Below are 12,476 nucleotides of genomic sequence, written 5' to 3' on the forward strand. Positions count from 1 at the left end.
TTTAGTGGTTCTAATGGTTCTATACCAAATGTATGTAAGGACTGTAGAAAGCATTCAATGTTATAAAACAACCTTAAAATAATATCAATATCCAGCTTTCAAAAGAGAGGAAGAAGCAGTGGAAAAGGAGAAAAAGATGAGGCAAGAAACAGGGACAAAAATTGTTCTAAAATAAATAGTTAACTCTTTTAATTAGAGTGAAGGTTGGATAGGTGGCAGGGATAGAGAAGGCAGTCAGAGTTCATTGGAATAGATACTTGAAGATAATATTCAGGTAAATTTCATAATATCTGATGCAAAATTTTAGGCTTGAAACCAATTTCTCATTATTTAACCCCAAATCTGACTACAAAAAGAGAAAATCTTCAAGTAAACATAGATAAACTTTTAATTTTGTGTTTTGAATTACCAAATCTTAAAGATCCGTCTTCGGCAACATGCACTATTTCCATGTTTTGCAAAACCGAGTAAGCGAAAAACAGCAGAAAAAATTGTCACTGATGACAGGAGCAGTTTTCACTAGAACTTTAAATCTTGTTTTCCATTTGTGTTAGGAAATTTATATTGTTCGGTTAACAAGACCTAATGGGAGCACTATTTTCTAGAAGGGAAATATCTGTCTAAGGAACATGAAACTGAAGGCTTCAATTGAAAAGGATAATATAGCAGTGGCAAGAAGAGTTTAAAGACATTCACTTCTTGAAACAGTAATTGTACTTTGGAAGAAAGTTATTATTTAGGCAATGATATTGAGAAATGCTAAATGTGACTGCAGTACTAGAGAGGCCCTAAATCATCAGCTGCAATCCATCTGTTCCAGCGTGAAAACTGTAAGCAGAGGGATTTCTTTTCAGTGCTGAGCTTTCTAGTAGAAGAGAACCCTAAGACCATCTAAATCACTTAAATTAAGATCAAAGAGTGAACTGCAACCACTACATGCATCAGCACTTTTGCTTTGGAGCTCCTGTCATTTCATCTGTACTGACTGCACGACAGTAGTACTGACAGGGTCATCAAGTGCCTGAAAAACTTTATCCAGTCAGCTGTTAAAACTGGCATTACTTGGTCTGGTTTCCTTTACTTCCTGCACTTTCTCAGTACAGAGGAATAAATCAGCAGTATCACTTACAAAATATTTTCCACTAATGTTCTCACGCATTATTACAAAACGTCAAAGTACATTTTACACATTAAAATTTTATTTATTTTTTAATTAATGATATTTCTACCTACAAGGGTGTGATTTGAGAACAGGCTACAGCAAGAGGTGGCAAAAGCTTTTCAGTCCTGATTTCAACTCTGGGACTATCCATGGCCTTGGGCAAGTAATCAGATTAATGGTATCTGAATCCTTACCCCTGAAAAACAGGTTGATAACATTTACCTCACATGCTGTTTTGAAGATTACTATTTGTAATGCTCTCTGAAGACTGAAAACACTCCTGAACTATAAACATAGAACATTTTTAATTATATGTCAAAGGAGATGTAGACAAATAACTGTTCATAAAAAAAACCTGGAATTCCTGTTTAGAAACTGTACTTACTTCAAGTCTTTGAACAATTTCTCTGATGTCTTCAGTACAATTATCTGCTACAGACAGAAGAATACATTCTCCTCTTTCATAAAATATTTTGATGCTCATTAATCCAGATGTCCATCCAATAACATCTCTGCAGGAGCAGTTAAACACAACATTTTTTGATTCCTTTTCAATCAACATGATAAACTCATTGGAGATTCCAAGGAGACATTCAATGTCAGCAGACTGGCCAAAATCTCGGGCAATCACATTCCACATAATTGCTCCAACACTGAATAGATGTGCATCTTTCCTTGGTTTCACTTTTTCCTTCTTTTTTGCCCCTAAAGTAATAAAGCTGAACTTGGCTGAAGTATCCACTGTAGCTGTGGTAACAAAGTTTTCTGCCAGATCTTTTAAGTACTCTTGACGTGTCCTTGTGGCCATGGCTCGAAATTTTTCTGACTTATGTGCCGCATTTTCAGCATTAATAACTTTGGCTAAAAGGAAGTCCCTAAAGACTGCAGACTTGGGGAAAGTTACTCCTTTGGGAATGGGTGGACCAAATGAGGGAACATCTTTTGATCGTGAAACACCAACACTGGAAATAGAAAAAACAAAACAAAAAACCACAACAAAATTATTAATTCCCTAGGAAAAAAAAATCAGATGATAAGCAGAACTATGATCTCTGCAATCCATTTACACAATTGAGTACAGCTTTGACATGCCAATTTTGCAGACATTTCAGACACATCAAAGAAAACTGATTGGGTTGTCTGTTTTGAAAAGGCTTTCTTCTTTTAAATATATAAAGGACATTATGAATGTATCTTATTAAAACAAAAAATATCAAAGACAACTTCTTAGGATGTCAATGTCTCCCTTCCTTAATGGAATAAATATAAAAAGGCATTGTGAGAAGTAAATGAGAGAAGTATTTTTAAAAATTATTTTTATGTAAGTCTATAATTTTCAGCTGTCACTCAGTTGCATCATCTTAAAACTAAGAAATTTATAAAGAGAAACAGAATTAATTTTTATCCTCAAATCTTTTTCTACAATGAAGTGTGAATTCAGTGAAAAAATATTGGTGTCAAATGTGACTATAATAGAGCATTCTCCACCTGTTTAAGCTGCCTACTCTATGTTCATAAAATTGGAAGACACTTGCAATTCTTGATCTAGACAGTTCACAGCAAAATGTAAGAGAATAGGAATATTTCCTAATTGATACAATTATACCTCTAATTGAGATATATGTAACACATTTCAACAGAAAAATATTTCAATATACTGTACACAGTATGTAAAACTACTATTTGTTTGACTGAAATACAGTCACATTTGGGATGACAGATATAGTTTAATAGTAAGAAAAATATAACTTAGGAAATGTATGTATTAATCAACACAAAACACTTACCAAAACAAACTCAAGTTCTAAAATACAGTTTAAGTTCTAGTAGGTAGCTAAAAGATAGTAATATGACCCACTCTCATGATGTATTTTAATTTCATTCTATACAATGAAAAAATAACATTTATGCATAAACTTGCGTCATAATGTTTCATGTCTTTATCACTATTTGCACAATTCCCAACTAATTCACAACTGTGTTTCCACCTTGGTTATCTGGCTAAAATTCATGATGCACTGACTTCAATGTGAGAGTTAAAATCATCTGAAATTTATAATGGCTTTCCATACTCCAAAAGTCCTCATGCATGTGCTTAAAGGCTATGACTCATCCTGGTGTCATATTGTCATACTCAGGGATTCATACAGGTCAATGGCCTTCTAAAATACTTTAAATTACTTTCTTCAAAAAAAGGAAACACACAATACAAATTCTAAATTAATTTTATTGGTCTGTCTGCAAATCTTATTTTTATTAACTTGTTATATCCCCATTTTGTGGCCATAAATCAGCAACATGGAGTTCTGCAAACTGCAGATCCATAACTCTAGATGTGTGCAAGGGAGACACTGGGGTTTCAAATTCACAGGAACTGCAGCAGAAATTTTAAAATTGTGCACATAATATCTATAAGAAACACAAAACAGCAAGAAAACACAGTTCCATTGTAGTCTCAGTAACAAACTTAAATAGTTATAAGGCTATACTCACCTGTAACACACATTTTCAGTGCAAGGATTATGCACTTTGACTATGACAAATACATGTTGAAAGTGGGAACGAATATTTTTTGGAGTAAAAGGAAGTGCTCCTGGCTCTTGGAAGACAATCGTAACTATGTCATTTCCTATATGCCTTTTCCTTAGCAGCTAGACAAGAAACATGCATTGAAAAATTAGTTAATTTTTTAAAAAATCACAATTTCATCATCTTAGAAAAAAACCCAAACAAGTGAAACCAATAAAAATAAAGCATAATTTTTCAGAAATAAGTTTCATTGTATCATGGATAACAACATATAAAGGATATCAGAACTGCAAAAATATAGAGAAAAGAAATTGGGCTAAGTTCACAAAAACACTAGTGAATTCTCTCACACCCCCACACTAGTTCTCCATAGTTTCTGCTCATTTCTATTTTATTCTATGAGAAAAATGTATTTCTCTTCTTCTTACCAATGCAACACTTCAGTAATAAAAAAGCATTGCATCACTTGACATTTCTCACTATCCAGAAAACTGTACATCAGTCCCCTCTTTACAGTGTAATGTTTGTCTGTACATTAAAAATATGCTTCTATGTCTTAATAAAACTTTATTTTCCATGTTGCAATACTATTAAATATTGCCCTTAATATTATGATCTTATTTTAAAAAAACTTATTATCATGAATACCCATCACAAATGTTAACAACTGCATGCTTGAGGAACAGAGCCAAGACTCACAGAGAAACAACAGTTATTGGGAAGTCTTTAATTAAAAACTTATTCTTGTAATCAGTAGCTTTTATCATCAAAATATATTTAAGAACTAATTTGAAGTACTAAATCATTTTCATAGGCTAAAATTTAGTAAGAATTACAGAACATATCTGTCAATAAGGGATACTACACTTTCTCCTAAAAAAACTCAACAAAACGACACAGTAAAATGAAGTTCACTTTCCTTATGGAAGTATATTGTAACTTTCAAATTTTGTATATTAACAGACAAAAAAAAGTAGTCTACTATGTGCTACATTTAAAATAGTTACCCAAAATCTGCCAAAGACTTTAAATTGTCAACTAATAGCACACAAACACTTTAAGTGTACCTTAGCTCATGTGTAACTAAAAAGGATATAAGAATAAATTTATTTGAAAACTTTATGAGAGAGCAAGTAAAAATTTCTCTATCAAGGTGATTTCATGGAACAGAATCTTTCTAATAAGGGTATTTTGCTGCATTTTCCCAGTTCCACTAAAAGTTAGTATTTCAGCTACCAACAATAAAAAGCAAAGTTGCACATGCTAAAGCCTGGAACCCATAAGTATGTTTCATTATAGCTCTTAAAATAACATAAAGGATGATATTCTGAAGGTAGTAAGAAGGGCCAAAGCAACAATTTTAAAACACTCAGTATATCCACATTAATTTAAACATAAACAATATCTCAAGTACAGGTAAAGAAATAAGACTTCTTATGAAACTTTACAAAGGACAAAGGAACAGAAAACAGTATTCGCTAAGCCCTGTGGCTCAGTCAAGTTTTCAGGTTTTTAAGACTAAAATGAAAATAACTGGTTATTTTAGCCATTTAAGATATACAACCTGCAGCATATAGAAGTACACTATGAGGAACTGATCACAGAATTGTGTCAGGGATACTTTAATTTGCTTATCTAGTGAGCCATACAATTAGATCATAGTAGGGCAGCACAAGCTAATGTTTGGAAATTATTACTACCTCACAGGTTGGAATTTGCAACTGAATTACATTCGTAAGCAACCTTCCAATTATGAAGTACAAGGTGATTAATTTCTGCCCTTGTTATACCACTCAATTACTCTTTCTGGCTATAGTGGTATATGCCTAGACATTTCTACAGAGCAGATTATAAAAATGAGAATGCAATACTCTTTAAAGTTATATTTAGTTCTCAAGACAATCACTGTTTTCAAGAATATTTTCTGCTTTTGTAGACCCCTTTAGGAGGTTCTACTTGCCATCATACAAAGCTTAAGCAAGAATAACATTAATTTAATTGGAGGTAAGCTTTAGAAGTGTTTGAAATGTTACTAGCAAACAACTTTTCAAAAGTATGGCAGTTCCCATATCCTATCCCTAGGATATTTTTCAAGAGTGGAAACCTCTGCAAGGCACAAAAACAGAAATAGGAAGACAGGTCATTATTTTTAAGAACCTTACCAAGATTGTAGAGATCTTAGTGACTTCTTCAATTTAAAGTAAAGCCAGTGTAACACTTATAAATAGTTGTCATGCAAAAGTGGTCAGTCAACTTCAACACAATGCAAAGGCAAAGCACAGTTGTGGCTGTGTACAGAGGATCATAATGCAAAGAACTTCTAAAGGGGGAGAATTAAACTGGGGTGATCTGGAACATGGAAAGAAGTGCTCTGGATAGGATAAAGGAACAGGAAAAGAATAAAGTATTGAATGGAGAAGAAGGAGGGAATGCATACTTGTCTGGGAAATGTGAGATAAGGATGGCATACTGAAAATGAAAAAGGAATTGAAGGAAACCAGAACTAAGCAAAATGACCTATGAGAAACCCTTTTCTAGTTTCCATTTCAAAACCTAGATTTTTACCTCCTAGTTTTTTTGGGTTTTTTTCAGGTTCTCAGTTTCCCCTTCCTCTCTCATTTTGAGGTCTGCTCAGGTTTGGGGTTTTTGGATGTTGTACAATTATGTTTTTTAATCTGCCTTTCTAACATACTCTAAAGAGTCTCATGACAATGTCAAGCACAATAGGAAATCTCAACTGGGTGCAGAGATCACAGAGAATTACTTACAGTACTTACAGACTTACATCATTGTCACGTTAGAATTTGAAAATAAACCTAATCAAGTATGATAGGCAGCCAAAAGGAAATCAGTGAAGTGTTATGTAAGAGTACAAGAGACAAAAGGGGAGTCCAGTAATGAAAATATGTTAGAAAAGCAGAATCCATTCAATTAAAATTATTTGCATTAAATGATAGTTATTTTATTAATTCTCAAATTTTGGTGACTCAATTCTTAATTTTCAGATATGCATCTCTGAAGGAAAAAACTGTCTTAAAACTTAGCATATTTACAGCTTTTGCTCAGCCTTAAAAATCTACCCACTTTTGTAGAATTGCTTTGTCAAACTGCAAAACAACAAGGAATTCTTGTTGAAATAGCAGTGAAATATGCTCCTCATTCAATTAAATGATGAAGTGTTAAGAATCAAACAAGAAAAATGTAAAACTTATTTTAGTGCATTTCTAAAATAAGTGCTTCCAAAAGTTTTATTTTCAATTTGTGTTCTTAGCCAGTACCAAAACCAGAAATGAATGGCAAAAGATCTTTCAACAGATCTGGTTAAACTGAGTTCGGTATAACCATAGGTCTTGTTACCCAACTATTTTAACAGCAGTTTAAATGCAACAAGCTTATTTCATTATTGCATATCTGTTTCATTTATAAGTTTTCATAAAACCAGGTGAAAACTGATTATTTGAACTGATTTGGATTAATCAGGTCTGACCACGTGTACACAAACAGACTGCAAATGTGTGAATGGGTAACTTGCAAGGGAATGATTTGGAAAGGGACACTGCAAAGGTAAAGTTTAAAGGGGAAAGCCTTGAACTGCTTTGAAGAAAAGGCCAATAAAGGAAAAGGAACTGGCCACACCAGGGCTGGTAGTCTTCTCTGTCCTAGGGGAGGAGCAGCTGACTTCAAAGTTCCCAGCCTATGTTGCAGCCAAAATAAAAATTACCTTGCTCTTTGGATCTCCTGCTGGTTCTAAAACTAGAGGGATGTCCTGATCAGGGACCAAGCAGGGCGTAGTTATATCCTGGAAGAAGCAACAAACAGTTCTGGCGCGGCCTATTTTTGGCTCACAGGTCTTTGGAACACAAGCAATGCTCAGTGCTTGCTCATTGAAGGTTACTGTTGTACATTATGAGGAGTGGCTGAATACCTTGCCCAGTCATTACCAAACAAAGGACATAGGGAAAGGATGCAACAACCTCAGCCAGTACATACATAATATGCTAGCAGAAAATAAGTATTGAATGGGGAGCTTCATTCCTAACATAACCTAAAGGGAAAATTACCGTAGTCTCTAACTTCCCCTCACTTGGGTATGCAGTGAGCCAAACCCTGAAGAGACTTCATTATGTATTTTGGAACTAAACAGTAAGAGAAAAAAAAAAATAAACAGTTATTATAGATCTGTTTTGCACATTAAGGCTGGCTAAATTCTGGTAATTTGGGTGCACTCGTCACGTTTCATTAAGACAGTGTACATGCTGTGCAAACGCTGATAGATCTCATCACCTGAAAAATAATGTGGTGGGTCTTCAGATAGGCATACAGCTTGAACTTGGAAAACTGCCACATTATTTTGATCCCAAGAAAGCCATGAATAACAACATAGTGCTTCTGCTAAATATTGAATCTGTTAAAGGGACAATGATGAGAACTTACTAAAACACTGTGGAAAGGAGTGTTTGTTGCTAGGGAAAACCATGGAGTTAAAATTGAAAGGTTTTGCTGTACACAAGAATCAGCACCTGACTATAAAGGAAGACACATAAGGAAATGACAAGAATGAAAGGAAGGCACAGGAAGAAGTGAAAGGACAATAATAGGAGGTGGCTGAGCAACACAGCAGTGAAGCTGACAAACAGCAAAAAACGATGAAAATTAATGGATCATGGCAAGAGGATGTCCTGTTCTCACAAACAAGGAAAATTCATGAAAGACAACAGAAGTAATAAACTCCAAGTAAGGCCATATTTACTGTCAGTGCCTGTGATTTGCTATGAAAATATTACTTTAATTCTTTTAAGGCAAGCTCATTCAGTGTATTATATCTTCTTAATAGGGTACAGTTTTCCCTATTTACGTGAACTTTCCAGTCAAAAATTGTTATGACTGATTACAGACAGAACAACTCCTAGTGTGTTTACTAAATTAATCCTGTTTTGTAATAAGGTGCAACTGAAAGTTTAGAGAAGCAGAACAATCTGAAATCGGTGATGAAGATCCAATCCCTAGATTACTAGCTATGTCACAGTTGAGTGTCTGATGTAGCTGAACATTCTGTCTCCTGAAAGCTACACATTTTAAGAAGTGAGTCATCTAAACTTTGTATTATTCATATGGTGAAAAGTTTGTCTTTTGATTCCTAATTTAGTTTCTTTAAACCACATCTTTAAACCAAATCCTAAGTGTAATGTCTTAACTCTTCACTTGAAACAGCTTTTCAAACTGGTCAGAGCTTTATGCACTGATTATTTAAAATACATAAATATATTCTATACTTTCTTCCATTTTTATTTTTATTTATCCCTTCTGAATAATTTCAATATTTTTCTTTTATCTTTTTCTTGCTGCCTTGACTAATCTCTTTTTCCTCACACAAGATCTATTGGTAGGATAGACATGAAAGATACAACTCCCATATGGTTCAACAATCAATCAGTAAGCACCTTTCATGTGCTGTTCAAAACCAAAGTGAGATAGCATCCTTATTTTATGATAACCTTCCACAACGGCTGAAATTATTGTAACTTGCATGGCAGGGTGAGAATATTGCAAAACTAACTAAATAAATCAACACTTACTTCTGCATACCTGGAAGAACACAGAGTAGCAGCACAGAAAGTTACAAACTACCATCAGTCTAATCTATGAGCTCTTCCACTGCTTTCTTTTAAGCATTAATACTGATATATTATACCAAATGTGCTTGTATGTTTTAATTAAGTCACAAGAAATATCTTAGACAGGCAAGACAGAGTAACCTTACTGGTGCACTGCACACTTTGGATGCTGTGCTGGTTTTTAGCCATCCTTAATGCTTTGAAGACATTCTGAATTATTATATAAGCAAAGAGAATTCTCTAGAAATAAGAAAAATACACTGCAGTTTTCTGTTTTCACAGATATCTTGAAGCATACAGTTAAAACTTATTACTAAGCTCACACATTAATAAACATTTCAATATCTGGAATACAAGGATTAAGTGGAATAGTTTTAAAAACCTTATTACATGCATATTTTAGCCACAAGACTACTTTCAAGATTCATTCCATTCAATGTTTAAAACATACATAAGATGTGAATTCAGTCCAAACTGAAAATAACTCATCCACCAGAGGCAATATTGCCTTTTAATAATATAATGAAATAGGGTACATGGGATAAGTTCCTGAATTATATAGAATAAAAATCCTACAAGATTTCTAATGTCTTACAATATTTCAAGAAGAAAAAATATAATTGAGTCATACTTCTTTTAAAACAATTCAGTTTTCAACCAATACTATTAAAAAAACCCAACACTCAATGTCAAACATTTATGATGTAAAATTACAATGAAAAGCTAAAAAAACATACCTGTTGCCTGTTACTGGGCATGTATGGTAGCATTGTTGATACATGAAACATTAATTCATAATCTTTATAGGTAGTATAGAGGGAATGAGTTCCTGTTGAATCAGCTGAAATTTAATTTAATTGCAAGAAGGTCAGTAAATTAGAACATTTGTACTACTTTTTAGGACACTGCTAAAGAGCAGTGTCCTAAAAGAGCATGCTATGATTTTAATCTATTTAAGCAATTTATATCTTTTTTTTTCAATTGAACAAAAACGTTTCCATCAGCTAGAAATCTACTCTTCAGTTTCATATTATGACATAGAGGGGTCCTGCAGAAAAAAACCCAAAGAGTTTACTGTCCCTGAGACCTAAATAAACTAATTTTTAATATATTGGCATAGCATGAAAAACCCCAAACACTTAGCTAATTGTGTGATGTTTTATATAATATGTGTTTTCATTATTTAAACATTAATAAAGACAACTGACTAAGCCCATACTTTACCAAAAATGAACTGGCTATTTCAAATCCAACATTAAAACACATGTTGCAGATCAGACATTTTTAAAACATAAAACATGTGCATAATACATATATTGGAAAATTATTAAAATACATTTCATATATGATACAAATTAATATTTTATTTCTTTAGTTTAGAAAGTTTATTAATAGCTGCCATTTTGTGATGTTTACAGTAAATGAGTTTCACACTGTAGTTTTAAGTTAATCTTTTTTATTCCTTTTCTTCAATTTGTACAGACTATTTAAGTAAGTACAATGAACTTCTAAAAAGTTTAAGATTTATATCTATTGGAAACCCTACTGAGTCAAGACAACTACCAATTTTTCTTCTCTTTTTCCATGTTCACTTACTTTTTAAGATAATTTCATGTTATCTGCACCAATAAACATTCTCCAGTACACTCTTTAACACACTGTTTAAGGTTTTGGGGTTTTGCTTTGCTTTAAACAGTAGCTATATTCCAAAAAGGAATCAATTAGCCATGCTAATTCTCCAGTTAAAAGTATATAAGAGTATATAAATATACAGTTCTTTATCTGCAGTCCTAAATCTAAAAATATTTGTGCGTATACAATTAGGAGCACATTCATATAATAACTGGGTGCATCAGTTATGTCTGTATGAGATTAAATTAACTTTATTTATTAATATCTATGTAACAGATATTACAGTTGCACAAGAAATAGAAAGCATAATTTCCACTGAAGTTTATTACTTAAATAGTGCCTTAAAAAGGGAACCTTATTGCACTCTTCTATTTCAAAATCTTAGCTGAAAATCTAATTCCATTTCAACCTTTCAGTGGCATTTTAGAAAGTTTTGAAGAGATAGAAAGACAAAATATGTTCCAATAATAATACTTTTTTTTCTCATTTCTAGTAGATTGATATGTTTTAAAACATATACTAAACAAATTATATAGTATTGAATTGGTAAAGTTTCATTTAATTTTCTTATTTCTTTATCTTGGGGTTTGGAATTGCATGCCACTAAAACTGCACCGAAGAAGGGCAGAAAAGAGTTTATAGTTAATATATTCCATATGCTCTTGACACTTGCACTGGGTGTGGCTTGGATGCAGCTAAAATTCTTCACAGTACCCCATATGGTGCTGTGTTTTCCCCGTGTGATCAAAGCAGTGTTGGTAACACACCAATGTTTTAGCTGTGCCTTAACAGTGCTCACACAGCATCAGGGCTTCTCTGCCCCTCACACTGTCCCCTACCCCGGCAGCTGTGCTGGGGTGGCCAAGAGTTTGGAAGGAGACAGCCAGGACAGCCTATCAAATTGACCAGAAACACATCCCATACCCTATAAAGTCATGTTCTGCAGGAAAACTGGGGCAGGGAGAGCTTTGTCATGGTACCTGTCACTCAGAGACTGGCTGGGCATCAGTCAGCTAATGGGAGGTGGCACGTCATTGCCTTTGCATCACTTGTATTGTTGGCTGATTGATGTAGGGGTGGGTTGTGGGTTTTTGTTCTTTGGGGGTTTTTTGTTTGTTTGAGAGTTTTTGTTTGTTTGGGAGTTTTTTTGGGGGTGGTTTGTTTTCCTTTCTTCCCATCGCTCATCAAACTCTCTTAATCTCAACTCTCAAACCGGTGGGTGAGTGAGCACACAAGAGGTGGGGGCTTATTTTTCAGACAGGTCAACCCATCACAATATGCTACTTTATTACGTGAGAAATGGACCAATTAATTATCCAATATTAAATAAACAAATTTAAAAAAAACTTTTTAGAGAAAAACCCCACAGTTAGTCAAGCATTTGAGAATATAAAAACTTAATAAATTTGACTCCTACGAGAACTAAGCAAGATTTATTACTGAAACATAGTGGCTACCAAAAATATAGCTCACAGAGTCTAAATTATTCCACTCTTCTGAACCTGCAGGCAGTCTGAATAATATATTATCTAAGTCTA

General features: G+C 33.7%; 1 protein-coding gene across 3 annotated transcripts in view; it reads right to left on the reverse strand.

Moving 5' to 3' along the window:
- The window catches only part of SIPA1L2 (signal induced proliferation associated 1 like 2), a 127,640-nt gene that overhangs the window by 45,699 nt on the left and 69,465 nt on the right, over positions 1 to 12,476 (reverse strand). For all 3 annotated transcript variants that reach the window (XM_082302499.1, XM_082302500.1, XM_082302498.1), the window contains exons 7-9: positions 10,044 to 10,147; positions 3,656 to 3,813; positions 1,548 to 2,124 (exon numbers count right to left, since the gene is read on the reverse strand). In XM_082302499.1, the coding sequence (XP_082158625.1) occupies positions 1,548 to 2,124; positions 3,656 to 3,813; positions 10,044 to 10,147 (839 nt within the window). The remainder of the gene's footprint in view (positions 1 to 1,547; positions 2,125 to 3,655; positions 3,814 to 10,043; positions 10,148 to 12,476) is intronic.

Source organism: Coloeus monedula (assembly GCF_965178545.1).
Source record: "Coloeus monedula genome assembly, chromosome: 2".
NCBI lineage: Eukaryota > Metazoa > Chordata > Aves > Passeriformes > Corvidae > Coloeus > Coloeus monedula.